Source organism: Macaca mulatta, chromosome 20, assembly GCF_049350105.2.
Source record: "Macaca mulatta isolate MMU2019108-1 chromosome 20, T2T-MMU8v2.0, whole genome shotgun sequence".
Classification (NCBI taxonomy): domain Eukaryota; kingdom Metazoa; phylum Chordata; class Mammalia; order Primates; family Cercopithecidae; genus Macaca; species Macaca mulatta.
Window position 1 is genome coordinate 41,693,607 of NC_133425.1, and position 15,778 is coordinate 41,709,384.

At 51.2% G+C, this 15,778-nt stretch overlaps 1 protein-coding gene across 1 annotated transcript in view; it reads left to right on the forward strand.

Annotated features, from left to right (window-relative positions):
• LOC114674380 (putative cyclin-Y-like protein 3) overlaps positions 1 to 14,896 on the forward strand; it is a 38,031-nt gene extending 23,135 nt beyond the window's left edge. Inside the window, 6 exon segments of the mRNA XM_077984764.1 lie at positions 1,834 to 1,859; positions 3,344 to 3,368; positions 10,596 to 10,642; positions 12,651 to 12,784; positions 12,787 to 12,860; positions 14,657 to 14,896. Of these exon segments, the coding sequence (XP_077840890.1) occupies positions 1,834 to 1,859; positions 3,344 to 3,368; positions 10,596 to 10,642; positions 12,651 to 12,784; positions 12,787 to 12,860; positions 14,657 to 14,896 (546 nt within the window).
• The last annotated feature ends 882 nt before the right edge of the window (positions 14,897 to 15,778 follow it).

Genomic DNA, 15,778 nt, shown 5'->3' on the forward strand with positions numbered 1-15,778 from the left:
AGACTTGTACTTAGACTGTATAAGGTGCCAGTGTTTCAAATACTGGGTAGGAAGGACATAGGTTTTTAATGAAAATGGTAACTTTCATGGGGCAACATATGATTTATGGCTTATGACTCTTGGTGAGTATACAGGAAAATTACCACTGAAATCGACACTTTTAAAATTGCCACTTTCTCTGGTATCTTGGTGGTACTTTAGAATAATACACTTTTCTACCACAATGTGCAAGTAAAGTAGCACCTTTTGGTGTTCCACTCATGAGACTTCTTAGATGTTCCAAGACAGCCCAGAGCACACCTGCCTCATTAAAATTTGCTTTGAGTATTTGGTAACTAATCAGGATTGGGTAGAATTTGAATCGCTGAGTAAATGGCTGTTTTGGCACAAGTGCATGTTTATTATGTCGAAGGAACAAGTGCACAGGTAACAGAAGATATTGTTGTTAGGTGCTTGTCACAATACTCTTGAAATCTTTGGGAGTCCTATTTTATTTTTTTGTGACAGTGTCATCAAGCGATGAGCACAATTTTAAAATAACTTAATAAAATAAATTCCTCTTGGTTCTGGCAATCTATTCATAGCCCTTAAAGGAGCTCACCTTAGTGAATGGGCAGGGAGTAGCATCCTCAGGACCTGGCAGTGTAAACCTCAGCCAAAGCAGCTGTGAAGAAGCATCTAAAGAAATCTGTATGTGTGGCTTCTCATCAGCAATGCCTTTTAAAACATGTTGGAACCCTTTTTAACATTGTACCTGTTTTCTCTTTGAATGACTTTCCTAGGCTATGTCACGGCCATGTGAATACAAAGACTTACATCAAGATGCCGCTGCTATGAAAAGGGCTGTCAGCATGAATTTCATTGGTATTCGGTGCCCTAATGCCATCTTATCTTAAAGAGAGAAATTAGCCTTATAACATCCTGAACTTCTCAACTATAAAGACGAGAAAATACTTGTCCTGCCAGAAAAAAAAATTAGGATTTTATTTTTTTTCTTTTTTGTTTTTTGTTGTTATTGTTAGTGTTTAGGATTTTCATCAAGAGGAAACATCTTCCATCAAGAGGAAACATCTCTCAGTTACCACAGTGTGGATGGGTCATGGTGGTATGAACAGTGGGTGCCAGGTGCTTCCTGCCCTTCCTCTTCCACTGGTTCCAGATGGCATTCCTAGGGCACCACCTTCCTGAACAACTCTTGGGGAGGAAGAGTGTCACATGGACACAGCACATCCCAGCTCAGAGTCTACAGTCACCCACAGTCTTAAGCAGGTGCCAGTGGTGTCCACAGTCACCCACAGTCTCAAGCAGGTGTCAGTGGTCTGAGCTGAGCTGGAGCTCAAAAAACTTTAGAATTGGCTCCACATTTGTGAAAGTACCTGGGTTTGGTTCTCTGTCCACTGAGGCACTGAATGCATGAGGGCCCAAAAAACAATTGTGGGAAGAGAGAGTGGCATCGGGGCAAGGCTCTCATTACGCCAAGCACCAGGGTAGCTCAGGCCTGCTCATCTAGTCTTTGGAGGGAATCTGTGTGTGTGAAATGAGGCCCCCATATCATGGTTATGAAGGAAGAGATGAAATCAGCTCGTCTTCCCCCAGGCCGATAATGGTCACACCACCTAGGGAAGCAGCAGAAGACCTGACCTTGGGATTGTTAGGGGAGCTACGGAAGTGAAAACTGAATTTACCCAGTTCCAGGAAAACAACAAAGGAGGAGGAGCATCTGGGTTCAAAATGTTATCAGAAGATCATTTTCCCAGCTAATCTTGCCCTGGTGCATTGTATGGTCTCAGCACTTGTCAACAAAACAAAAGCCCCTCAATAATTTTAACACAGGGAAACACCACAACTCACATTTTCCAGTGCACCGCAGTGGTTCAAGAGATTGCTGGTGCTGCCTGCATCTGTCAGTCAGTTCAAATATGGAGAGGAACAGCGGTTCTCATGGGAGTGGCTTCTGCATCCTGAGGAAGTTTGCCCAGACATTGGTTGTAATAACTGGTGGCACCCACTGACATGCAGTCCACAATGGGAATCCTGTGGTGCAAAGGACTGCCCCCCTTTTCAATCAAGAAAGAATTTTCTGGCTTCCAAAATAGAAAGTGCTGAGGATCAACTGCCTCAGAGACTACAAGGGAAACACTTTCTGAGACTATTTTTTTTTCTTACAAGAACACCAGATCCCCACCAATGTGAGATGTTAGATCAAGTTTTAGTGCAAGGGTGGATGTTGGGGGCAGAAATCTGAGATGCCCCATGATCCCTGCTGTCTTTTGTTACACCCTGAATCCTCATCTTTCCTTGGGTACGGCCAAACCTGTGGCTTGTTCTAGACTTTTGAATATGGCAAAGTGAGGGAGTGGCTCTCTGGGAGTTACCTTTCCTTTCCTTTTATCAGGAACAATAGGAATCCTTATTTTCTTTCTTGTGTTTACTTTCACAGTGCAGTGGTTTGGAATATCCCACTATCGATTTGTGACTTCCTCTTCCAACCATAATCTATGGCCCTTTATATGTAATTGAATATTTTCATATATTGACATTTTGTCTCTGAAGATGAAATATTAGACTAAACCTATGAAAACACTTCATGCAAAGCCTTCAGTGATTGTAGAGTCTACTCTTTGGTGAATACACAAATTGGTCTGTTAAAAATTGTATTAGATGTGATAATGATATTTTCTTTCTTATCTTCACCTGTTAGATATACTTACTTTAATTCTTCCAAAATTAATGATATGATTTAAAGTACTGCTAGGATATTTGGAGTTGATAGTTGAAAATAAATGGCAAAATAAGAATTACTGAAGCCTGGTGATAATGTATTTAGGATGGGTTTATTATCTATTATCCCTATCATTAAATGTTTAAATTTCCATGCAAACCTATACATAAGAACTTGAAATTTTCTATGAAACCCTTCTTGCTCTGCACTTGAGCTCCAGCGCATAACAAATGAAAGGAAAATAGATTCTCCTTTGAGAAGTTTGGCTGGACTCTCCCTTTCTTTTCCCTGCAATGCAGGGAGAGCATTTTGAGGTCACCATGGGGTGAGGTGGCCATGAGTGGGGGTCCTGGAGATGGCGGCCTTGAGGAGTGCGTGTGTGGACACGGGTTTGGTGGCCACGATTCTCCCTTGGGTCTTTCTGGTTGTGGTGGCTGTGAGGACGGTGTCTGGGGATCCTCTCCAGGGGAGTTCTCCGCTTGTGCGGTCTCCCTGTGGAGAGGGCCCGAGGATGTCTGGGGAGGGATTCATAGGGTCGCCCCTGTGTGACCCGCCCTGTGCGGGGTCTCCGGAAAAGCATCTTTGTAGGGGTAGTTGCAGGAAGCCATGGCCTGAGTGGAGGGTGGGGCCTGGTCTCCCCTGTAGGGTGGGCGGGATGTCTGAGGGAGTGCTGGAGGGTTATCCTCTGCGTCGGGGTCGCTGTGCAGGGTCTCAGCACAGTCCTTGACCTGGGGAAGTCATTGTGGAGACTCCGAGGTGGCTGGGGCCGGGAAGGGGGCAGCCTGGGCGGTCTCCGTGGTGTGTCAGCGTCGCTGATGCCAGGAGACAGGTATGGAAGGAGTCTTTGGAGGGGAATAATTGTGGAGTCCCCATGTTCTGGGCTGGGAAAACTCGAGGGTGCTCTAAGACCGAGGCCAATGCGGGGTGCCCAGGAATAACCTAGTGGGGCTCACAGGGGAATAACCGGTCCCCCGAAGGGTAAAGGGTGGAAGGAAGGGACCTCAGCAGGTCAGGTCTTGCAGGGCCCTTCTGTAGGGCTTCTGGGAGACAGATGCTTGGAGCTCCTGAGGTCGCCCCTACCCGGGGCCGGGTATTCTCCTGGCGCCAGACCTTCCTGGGTCCCGGAGGAAGGAAATGAAACCGGCTCCCTGCTCTCCACCGCCACGCTCCACTCGGCCAGGAGGCCTGGGCTCCCGCCTGCCTCACTGGAGCTTGGCAAATGCAGTTTGGGGGAGTCTCGGGACTCCTGGGTGGGGAAGCTCCTAGAGCCTTGGGGATAGCGGGGCCACCCCTTTAGGGCCTGCAGCAGGAAGGGACAGAGCTAGTGGCACACCTCTGCATCCTTTTATTTCGGAATTGGAATTGGGTTTTCTTGGCCGACAGTGCAGAGCGGAGGGTGGGATGGGCGTCCCCCTCCTCCTTCTCTGCCAAGCGCAGTTTCCGCGCAGATCCGAGCCCCTGGGGCGCGACCGCGGGCTCCTGGGACTGTCAGGGGCCGTCTGTGCCCTGCGAGGGCCAAGCCAGCCCCACAGCTCTTGCGCGGGCCAACGAGGCCAACGAGGGCGCCCCGTGCAGAACACGGACCCGCAGCCCGAGCTCCCGAGGTGGACAATTTTGCTCCAGAACCAGCGGCGCCAGGTAGGGCTACAAACAGAGGGAATGCAGAGGGCTGGCCAAAAATTGAAGAAAAAACGAGGCAAATTATTGAATGTGATAGTCATGAAATGTGGGGTTTGGTGTTGGATTTGAGTGTTACATTGGGTTTCGAATGAATGACTAGATGCAGTTTTAGGACTGGCGGTAGACAACTGTAAAACTCCAGGCACCTGCGGAGAGGAGAGTCGTTGATAACCTTTCTGTGAGACGGCTCTTTTGAGCTGTGTTTGATAAGAAATATGCCCAGCCCTATGAGTACAGCTTTCACATTGCTAACAATCTGCGAGTCAGAGTGGTCTTCAATAAATTACTATCATTTATTTTGCTTCTCTGACCTGGTTAAACGAATCACATGGTTCCTGCCCATTAATACCCCTGCATCGGTGACCAAACCTTTGCGTGTTAGCTTGCTGCCTCCCTTTTATTATGCTTTGAAATGGACAAGAAAGAGATTTCATTTTCACAATCTGTGACTGGGGTTTCTGAAAGTCTAAAACAACCTTAGTGTTGATTTTTTAAAACGCTTTACTGAGGTACATTTTATATAATATGATCACATATTTTAAGTACAACTCCAAGCTGTTTAGTATACTTACAGAGCCATGCGAGCTTAATTACCACCTAAGTTTAGAATATTTGTATCTTTTAAGAGGAAAATGCATCCTATTTGCATTCACCTTTGCTGTGTCAGATCTAGACAACAATCAATTTTATGTCTCTATAGATGAGCCTATTATCAGAGTTTCTAATAGCCAGGATCATGAATTATGTGGTCTTTTGGGTCTGGTTTCCTTCACTTAGCCTAATATTTTTGGGTTTCACTTCTGTTGTAGCTTGCATCATATCATTCTTCTTGGATGGCAAGTAGCGTTCTACTGCATGGACATAACCACATGTTATGAGCATTCATAGAGTCTTTGTATGATTATAGGAATTTCATTTGCTTTGCACACTTACTTTGGGTTAGAATTTCTGTGTCCCATAGTGATTTCATGTGCAACATTTTGAGGGATAGCCACAATTTCATTTCGTATTGTTTTGTTTTCAAGGTGGCAGAATATTTTATATTCCTATTTAGAGCATATGTGAGTTCCATATTCTCCACTTCTTTTCTAACATTTGTCATTGTATCTTTGCTATAGCCTGTCTAGTGGGTCCCAATTAGTATTAATTGTGGTATGACTTGTATTTTTTTTTAGCAATTCATGAAATAGAGCAAATTGGCAAATTGTGTATCTTCTATGGAAAATGTCTATTCAAATATTTTGTCCATTTTTAGTTGGTCAATAGTTGTTTCATTGTTGACTAATAAGAGTTTTTTATATACTCGACACACTAGCTTCTCTGGGTTTAGTTTTTAAGATTCCATATATAAATGAGATTATATATATGTATTAAAAATATTCTTTATAAACTCTAATATACCCAAATCACATATACAATTTAAAATATTTTCTCCCATTAAGCAGCATAGCTTTTCATCTTCTTTTTGATGTTCTAAGAACAAAAGTTTCCCATTCAATAAAGTGTAATTCATCTTTTTTTAAAAAAATGTGTCTTTGGTATAATATCTTAGACATATTTATGTAATCCAAGAATACAAATATTAACTGTATGATTTCTCCAAAGAATTTTGTGTTTTACCTCTTACATGTTGATAGATTATCCTTTTTTGAGTATTTTTGGGCAGCTGCGGTTTGAGTTAGGGGTCCACCTTATCCTATTGCAAAGTGAATATTTAGTTTTCCCAGCAAAATTTTTTGAAATTATATTTATTTTCCTATTACAATTTCTTGGCATCTGTGACACAATCAATTTATCATAAATTAATGTTTATTAGTTGCCCTTCTGTCCTATTCGCCTACATGAATCTATACTCATGTTAGTACCAGACTATAACACTACAATAAAGATTGATATTGGTTGTGTAGGCATGGTGGCTCACACTTGTAATCCAAGCATTTTGCGAGGCCGAAGCAGGATAATTGCTTGATCCCAGGAGTTTGAGACTAGCCTGGGCAACACACCAAGATCCCATCTCTACAAGAAAAAACAACGTTAGCAGAATGAGTGGCATGCACTTGTAGTCCCAGCTACTCCTGAGGCTGAGGTGGGAAGCTCGCTTGAGCCCAGGAGTTCCAGGATGCAGCGAGCTGTGATTGTGTCACTGAACTCCAGTCAAGGTGACAGAGCAAGACCCTGTTGCTAAAAAAACAAAAATAAAAAGATATTGGCAGGGCAAGTCATTAAATTTTGTTTTCTTTTTTTAAAAATTGCATTTATTTTATTTTGGTTGCATATCCACATGCATTTTAGGAAGAGCTTTACAATTTTTATTGACAAAACTAGGGAATTTGCATTGAATCTATAGAAGCAGCTTTTAGTATTTTGATGTTAATAGTAAGTATTGTTATTCTTGAATATTGACGTCACTCAACATATTCAGTTTTTTGATTACTTTTAGCATTTTGGAATAATTTTTCACCATAAAGTCATTGCATTTATTTTGCTACATTTATTTCTGAGTATTTCTTCCTTTCTGATGCTTTTATCAATGGAAATTTTGTCTTCATTTAATGTTTAGAATAACTGATTTTATGCAATAGTACAATTTAACTTTGTATCTTGATGTTGTATCTGATTGTATCTGATTAACTTATTAATTCATATGGGTTTTCAATAAATTTCTTACACATATTTATACAAAATTATGACATGTGAAATGACCTATTTCTTTTTCAATCTGGGGAAGGGGTAGGAGAGGGGTTCTGCCTAGGCCTGGCCCTTCTTCCCATCTGGTCATTGTATGAGGCCCAGAACCCTTGGTGGGAGTGTAGAGAGGACCCTGGGTCCCTGGGCCTGGAGGGGCAGGGATGGAGGGAGAGCCTGGCTCCCACTTCACCTGGTTAGGATGAATGCCAGAGCTGTCCTGATGGGGGCTTGGCAGCACAGTAGAGGGACAGGCGAGGCACCCTGGTGAGCTGGGCATGCTCCCTCTCTACAGCTGAGCTGCCCTTGGTCTCTTGCTACCAGCTGTGGTCCCCCTGGGAGAGACTTGGTTCCCTCCTGGTGGGGAAGGGGCTGCGAAGATGGGAAGGTGGAGCCACCAGCTTCTCAGTTGGAGCTCAGTGGCCTGGGGGACCAGTGCAGTTGTCCTCTGGGAGACAGGGATGGGGGGTTCCATCCCCCTCCCTCTCACCAGCACCAGTGACTCTCAGGAAGGAGGTGACTGTCAGGGCACCTGCAGGAGGCAGCAGGAACCAGAGGTCCCAGCCAGCCACTAGGCCCATAAGGCAGAGGAGATGCTCAGTGCCTGTGACTGGCAGACTGGGGCAGCCCCTCAGGGCCTGAGCCACAGTCTGCATGAACTGTTGCCAAAGCAGTTCTGCCCGACCCTCTGGGTTGGAAGCTGAGCAGAAGACCCCACTACTGGGACCTGCCCTGTCAATCAGTCTCCTAGGCCTCAATCTTGAGGGGTCCAGGTACCACAAACGCTGGGTTCTCCTGTCCCCCAGTGGCCTTGCCAGCAGTGGCTCCTTTCTGGGGGTATAGGGAGATGGGCCCGAATGCAGATAGCTGTCCTTCCTGGTATCCTGGAGCCACTGTGGCCTCCTGGCCCACAGCCATCCTTCTAGCCAACCTAGAGCTGGATGCAAGGCAAGGGGAGTGGACCCTTCCTGGGGCTGTCCTGGCAGGTGGGATCCCACTGAAGTGCAAAGCCAGCTCGAGCTCCATCCCAGGCCCACCAGCTGCATTAGGGCAAGGGTAGCAGCAGAGACAGTAGTGAGGAACACAGGTGGTACCAGTCCTGGGCCACAGAGCTGGCTACTTTGCTACTATGGCCATCCTGAGACCCCAGGGCCCAGGAGAGGGTCCTACCAGGTGAGCAGTGGAAGCCTCCTGAACAAGTTGGCTACTCTCTCACTGAGGAGGTCCGCAGGCCTTCACCCAGAGATGAGGAGACCTTCAGGGCTCTCCAAGTAAGGAGGACAGGCGGCACAGACCCTCATGGGCAAAAGGAGGCCTCTGAAATCTGATCAGGGGATGGATGCCCTCTGCAGGTGGTAGGATCCCAGGCCTGGGGAGGGAGGATGGAGCCTGTGGCCACCTGGCCTTGTCTTCCCTCCCCTCCTCTGTGCCTCCCATTTTAGACAGGCCAAGGAGCACAGGCTGCTTCTCTAGGGCCAGGTCTCTGCCTCCCTACTTCCGGGATCTCAGAGCTCAAAACCGCTGCTGCACAATGGGCAGGGGCCCTTCCTGCTTCTCCCTTTGTTCCAGGGGTGTGCCAGTCAGGCAGCCTTTCTCGGGGACCCGGTAGGGGAAGTTCCTCCTCCTATCTACCCTTCTTCTTGCTGCTTCTTGAAAGCCAACCGATCTCTGCCCCTCCTCCTGGTGTCTGCCCTGTCACTGCCCCTCCTCCTGGTGTCTGCCCTGTCACTGCCCCTCCTCCTCCCGTCTGCCCTGTCACTGCCCCTCCTCCTCCCGTCTGCCCTGTCACTGCCCCTCCTCCTCCCGTCTGCCCTGTCACTGCCCCTCCTCCTCCCGTCTGCCCTGTCAAGCCCCTCCTCCTCCCGTCTGCCCTGTCTCTGCCCCTCCTCCTCCCGTCTGCCCTGTCTCTGCCCCTCCTCCTCCCGTCTGCCCTGTCACTGCCCCTCCTCCTCCCGTCTGCCCTGTCAAGCCCCTCCTCCTCCCGTCTGCCCTGTCAAGCCCCTCCTCCTCCCGTCTGCCCTGTCGCTGCCCCTCCTCCTCCCGTCTGCCCTGTCACTGCCCCTCCTCCTCCCGTCTGCCCTGTCTCTGCCCCTCCTCCTCCCGTCTGCCCTGTCACTGCCCCTCCTCCTCCCGTCTGCCCTGTCAAGCCCCTCCTCCTCCCGTCTGCCCTGTCAAGCCCCTCCTCCTCCCGTCTGCCCTGTCGCTGCCCCTCCTCCTCCCGTCTGCCCTGTCGCTGCCCCTCCTCCTCCCGTCTGCCCTGTCTCTGCCCCTCCTCCTCCCGTCTGCCCTGTCGCTGCCCCTCCTCCTCCCGTCTGCCCTGTCGCTGCCCCTCCTCCTCCCGTCTGCCCTGTCGCTGCCCCTCCTCCTCCCGTCTGCCCTGTCGCTGCCCCTCCTCCTCCCGTCTGTTCTGTCGCTGCCCCTCCTCCTCCCGCCTGCTCTGTGGCTGCCCCTCCTCCTCCCGCCTGCTCTGTGGCTGCCCCTCCTCCTCCCGTCTGTTCTGTCGCTGCCCCTTCTCCTCCCGCCTGCTCTGTGGCTGCCCCTCCTCCTCCCGTCTGTTCTGTCGCTGCCCCTCCTCCTCCCGCCTGCTCTGTGGCTGCCCCTCCTCCTCCCGTCTGTTCTGTCGCTGCCCCTCCTCCTCCCGCCTGCTCTGTGGCTGCCCCTCCTCCTCCCGTCTGTTCTGTCGCTGCCCCTTCTCCTCCTGTCTGCTCAGTCATTAGAGTCAGGCAGGTTTTCACTGTTGGCCAGGGCTGCTCACTTGCCAAGAGCTTGGGGTTACCCTGCCTGGGGCTGTCCGGTCGCCGGAAGGGAGAGGAAGTCCCTTGTGCATCCTCCTGGTTCTTGGGAGTTTCATGGAGGGGTGACAGCAGATGCAGTTATTGAAGGTCCGCAGTGGCCAGGGTTTCCGGCAGTGCAGCAGTGTAGGGGTGTGGCTGTGGGGGGGAATCTGGGGTTTCTTCTGCCCGGTGACCTTGGGCCAGGCTCTGAACCTTTCTGGGCCTCAAATACGCTTTTATGGAGTGAGGAGGAGGGGAGGGGACCATATCTGAGCTCCTGGAGGTCCTAGTTCTTCTATGTCATGGGATACAGCGGAGGGAGAGTGGCTTCTCTTCAAGTCCCTGGTGTGCCTTTCAGTACTAGCGAATCCCTTGTCCGAGGCTCCTGCTCCATGCTTCCAGTGGGTCTGGTTTGGGCCCACACAGTTCTGGGAAGAGCACCCTAACCCCACTGCTGAGAGCTGCGTAGGGAAGAGGAGGTGGGGCTGGCTGGGATGGGTGGAGCTAGGTGAGCTGTTCTGTCTGGGAGGAAGCCCGGACCCTGCTCAGAGCTGGGAACTTTAAGCTCCCAGCCGAGCCAAGCAGGCCTGCCTGACTGAAGGGCACAGCCTGGGGCTCAGGTCCCCATTTGCCCAGTGGGCATTCAGGCAGGCCTGTGTTTGCTGGAGGGTTTCTGAGAGGAGGTCCCAGTCCCAAGGGCATGGAGGGGCTGTCATTGTTCCCCTGGTGCCTAGGTAAGATTGGAAGGCTTTGTCACCTACTCCCAGTTCTCCTCACAGCCTATAAGTTGGGGGATGAGGTGTAATTCTGCCATCAGTGGTCATACGGGTGGACTTTTGAGAAGAGGGAGTATTTCCCATAGGCCTAGAAGGATGAGTGTGTGTGCCTGAAAGAATGGGACATAAGGGGCAGCCTGGACAGAAGTACAGAGGTGGGAGGGCAGGGGCAGGGTCCTCAGGTTTCTGTGCTTTGGTGCATCTAAAGCTAGGTGGGAAGCAGGTAGGAACTGAGGCTGGCTTTAGGTTGGTGCCTGAGAGTGCTGGCTTAACAAGCTTGACCTAGAGAGCAGTGGGCTTATTAGAGGGGTTCCAAGCGGCACTCTTAAAACAGGAGAAATGCCCATCCCAGGGCTGTGGCCACAGAGGTTGGTGCCCATCAGTCGTTTGGGAGATTTAGGGTGAGTGATTCAACAGGGAAGGGGGACCCACACAGAGCAGCGGCCAGTTTGTGGAGGAAGGTAAATCCCATCCCCACAAGATGAGTCTTCAGTGATTCGTAAATGCCAGCCACATGTGATGCCTGGGAGGCAGCTGTCTCCTTCCATCCCCTGCTCAGGACTGGTGTAAGGAGATGGAACCGGAGAGGGAGGGACAGGGGTGTTGCATTGGTCAGGGAAGAGGAGGAGGGAGTGTGCAGTGGCGTGGGGTGCTGCTGAGAAGTCACACACATCAGGGCTGGAGAAGAGCTTTGGGCTGGGCCCTAACACTGGCATTGGTGACCCTGGGGAGAGTGCTTTGGGCAGTGTGCTGAGGTGGCAGCCATGCTGTGGTGCGCGGAGGAGAAGCAGATGGGAAGGGAGGGCTCAGGATGTGGGAGGGAGGAGGCAGTGGACTGCAGGGGTGTGAAGGGTGGGGTGGGACTCTGGGGCAGAGACTCAGGAGGGCATGCAGACACTGTTCCATAAAGCACATGCCCCCCGAGGGGGAGAGAGGTGGACTGCCTTCCCTCACCAACTAAGCCCATCTGACTCAGCTCTATCCTTGTCACCCCCAGAGCCACCATCAGTCATGCTTTTGAACAGGGACTGCCCAGAGAACTCAAAGAAGGAGGCTGGGGCAGCCAAGTCACTCAGAAAAGGTAGACTGGATGAGGTCAAGTTGGGAGAGAAGACCCCAGGACAGGAAGTCACTGTCATTAAGAACATGGGCTTTTCTGTGAAGACCCTGGCCTTCAGGATAGAGCCCTTCTCTCACAAGTGAGGTGGAGGAAGGGATGCTGGAGACCAGGCCTGAGTCTGCTGGGGAGGATGAGGCTAAAATAACCAGTCTTACCCATGATCCTTCTGACCCCATATCAAAGGCAGGAAACTGAGAGTCCTGTGCCTTGCCCAGGGTCATTCAGCCAGTGTGCTGGACCTGGGAATGGGGTCCAGACTTAAGTCACTGCCCCACTGCTAGAGGACAGCTACCATCTGGACCTGCCAGGCCTGTTTGGGGAAAGGAGTGGGAGTGGCTGGCTGGTGGGATAGGGGTCCCAGGACTCCCCAGACTCTTGCTCTTTGCCTTCAGGGAAGTCACCTTTCTCTGGGCCATGACTTCACCATCTGCCAGAGGGGAGGTGGTGTTGGGTGGTCTTCAAGGGCAGAGCCAGCCCAGAGGTCTTGCATGCTTTTAACTCAAAGGGGAACTAGACAAAGACCTCTCATATCCTCTGTGTCTCCAGGGGTGGGCCTTGGAGCTCCTCTAATGGAAGGTGAAAGCCATTTTGCCTGGGGCCATGAGTACTGGGCTAGGGAGGAGATAAGGCTGTTCTTTTCCCTCCCTTTGTTCTTCCATGTCCCCCTACTCTGCTCAGAGGTTACACTTGGCCTCAGGAATAGCCAGCTGGGCCAGGCTCCATCCAGCACACACACACGAGCAGGTGGGCATGGTGTGAACCTCCAGGACCTGGAATGTAAGCCAAGAAGTGGGAAACTGAGTATGTTGGGCATTGATTCTTGGGATCTGGGTATTTTGGGCTGGGGACAAGGGAGCACGTCCTTTCTCCCTGCCACATGGCCTCTTCCTCAAGGTACTAGGGGCCTTATCACTGGCAGAAGTCTTCCCCCAGGAGATGAAGCAGGAGATCCACCAGGCGTTCATGGGCCACGGAGTCCCGCGTCATTACACCTGCTTCTTGCTGCAGCCAGAAGACAACACACTGGAGCCTTCTCAGTTCCGCACAGTGTCCAGGAGCTGCAGGAGGGCTCAGTGCTGTGCAAGGTGGCGGTTGGTCTGGAAGTTGGGTGGCCTGCTCAGGGGAGGGCTCCTGGAGGTCCCCGCCCTGCTGGGGTCTCTGTGTCACAGATGAGCACGTGGGGGCAGGATTGGAGCACAGCTCTGCCTCTCAGGCCATCACACCTGCACCTTCCAAATTCATGGCCCACGGGTTAAAAAACAGTCCTGATGCTAAAAATATCAGGGAGTACCAAGCCAGGCTGGAAATCAGCCCGATGGAATTCTGTAAAGACAAATGACAAGTCACCTAAGAAAACCAAAAAGCCCCGCAGCTCCTGGCGCAGAAGTCAGCCTGATCCAGCTCCGTCAGCGGGTTTGGTGAGACTGCATTGGTTGTAAACTCTGCTCTTACTGGAGTCAGGTTTTTCAGGAAGAAGTCACTCAGGATCCCAGGTTCTCTCTGCTTGTTAACAGCAATTGTGGAAAAGGTCTGTAGTTCCACGGCACACACAATTGATCATAGATCCTCTCTCCTCCCCCTAAATAACTGCCATTCCAATTCCCACAAAACACATGCAGGGGCAGTGCTCAAGCTGGGGACCCTGGGAAGTCTTCAGGCCACCGCTGCATGGGGGGCTGCCCCAGGAGAGCAGGGCGAGGGTGTGGAGGCCTGAAGCTCTGACGGCCCTGCCCACCTGAGACACGGGCCCACACAGAGGAGGTGGCCTTGTGGGCTTCCCAAGGCCTGGGTGTCCTCCAAAGGCATTTGATAGAAGGATCTTTGCAAACAACATCCCTGCTCACCTACAGGCAGGGGTGTGTGTGTGTGTGTGTGTAAAGCAGGATTTCAGTGTTCATGGTGGAATGTGAAAATGAAAGCCTAAAGCTGAAAATTGAAGCACACATGATAACACACCTGAACACTGCTCTGTGCTAGGTGGTTGTTCCAGAGTGCAGGGCCCTGGGAACCCCCCACTTCCCGACAGAGCCCAACACTCTGTGTGAGGCCCACCTCCAAGTGGACCAGGGTGGAGACCTGCACAAGAGCACAAACGTGGACCCATCTGATGCCTCCAACAGGGCTGAGGGTAGCTTTTTGTCCTTCCTGAGCATTTTCACTGGGGGTGACATGGGAGGTGAACGAGGCACTGGGGCTGGGAATTGGACAGAAGAGCAGGGAGCATGGAGGCCAGGGACTGACGAAGGGGCTGAGGACCAGGGCTTCCCACTGGAGTGGTGTGGGGAGGTACCAAGTCCAGGACCACATTTGGGGAGAAAGACAGCTGGCCCTGAATGTCCTTATCTTGTGCTGAACAGTGCCCTTGGGGCCCTCAGAAGGGCTTGAAGATGGAGCCCCTCAGTGGCACACCACCTGAGTACATCCATCCATCCACAGAGCCAGGAGCAGCCATGGTGTCCCCTGCAGTCCCAGAACTGTGACTGGAATGTAGGACTGCCAGGGGGAGCAAGAAAGAGGCTCTTTGGTGGGGTGGAGGGCCACACTCTAGGACTCCTGGTGCATTTGCCCTGGGCCATTTCTGCATCCCTTGCAGTGCTTGAAAGTGCTCACCATAAGCAGCCAAAACCCACCTTCTGAAGATTGCAGGAGGCACGGAAACCTCACCTGCTTGTTTGTGATCATGGCTGAGGACCTGCAACGCTGCATCACCGTATACACACCGGGCTTTCACCTGAATCAGTGAGTCCCTGCCAGCCAGCCATGACTCCCTGATAAGTCATCGGTTCTGGGTCTGTAGGCAGACACCCAGCCATCTGCTCAGTGACCACCCTCTCCTTATAGTTCCATGGTGTACCCTGGAAACTTGTAGGACACCTTGTACCTTTTGGACACCTTGTAGTTCCTCTCACCGCAACCCCAAACCTACCAGCACCGCTTCCAAAGCCCTTCCCTAGTGGAGCTACTTAACCGTATCAGCAGGACCTGCAGAAACCACTTTACAGGAATGCAGAAGAAAAGGTGGTGCCTGTGTCATTTCTGCCGTGCCTTGTCTCATGCACATGGAGGAATGGGATGCACCGGCCAGCCTGAACTCCAGGGCATCCACCCAAAGAAACTGTCCCCAGCCCCTGGTGCCTGAGTCTCCCTCTAGGGAGTCATCAGTCAGCATGGGAGAGGGCAGCCTTGGCAGAGGAGCTCATTTGCTTCTGTCTGACTTCAGGGCAGTGTCTCAGGGTGCAGAGAACCCAGAGTAGGGAGGCCTCGGAGCAGAAGGGGCCCAAGGCAGGGCACTGAGCTTCGTGGGCTACCCCATCTCCCCATCCCCTGCCTGTCACAGTGTCCAGAGTAATGGCCACCTTGTCCTAGATGTGCAGCTGGATGACCCCCAGGGAGAACACACCATGGACTGCGTGTGCACACAAGACACCTCCACCTCGAGACTGGGCCGCAAGGAGCACATTTCTGGACAGGGGACTGGGGCCTGGCCCTGTGTTCACCAGGCACCCGCTTCCTTCCTGGGTGCCAGATGGTTCTGTTCACACTCCTGTAGGCTCCATACTGGGCTGATCGTTAGGGCATCTGGGCCTGTCCATGGGGAGGTGGAAGAAAACACATCACAGATGAGGTCCCAAGCACAGGCAAGCCCGTGTCTCCCTCTGTCACTCCCCTCCACACCTGGGCCTGGAGTGAGACGTTCCAGATAATGAGAAAGTTGCTCCCCACTATAGAATATATACATAAATGTAAAATACTGACAAAAGTGGAAGTAGTGTACTTTAAAGTAATTACACTTCTGAATTCATTTTTCATATTCCTTTTTTTATTTTTTCATTTTTTGAGACGGAGTCTCGCTCTCACCCAGGCTGCAGTGCAGTGGCGTGATCTCGGCTCACTGCAAGCTCCTACTTGAGCCACTTCTTCAAAACAGGCCATATTGAAGGTACCCACAGCCTCTGGTGAGTGACTGGTAGCCTCAGACCCAACTGCCACCTGCTGCCAGGTTCTCCTGTGGAGAGGGGGA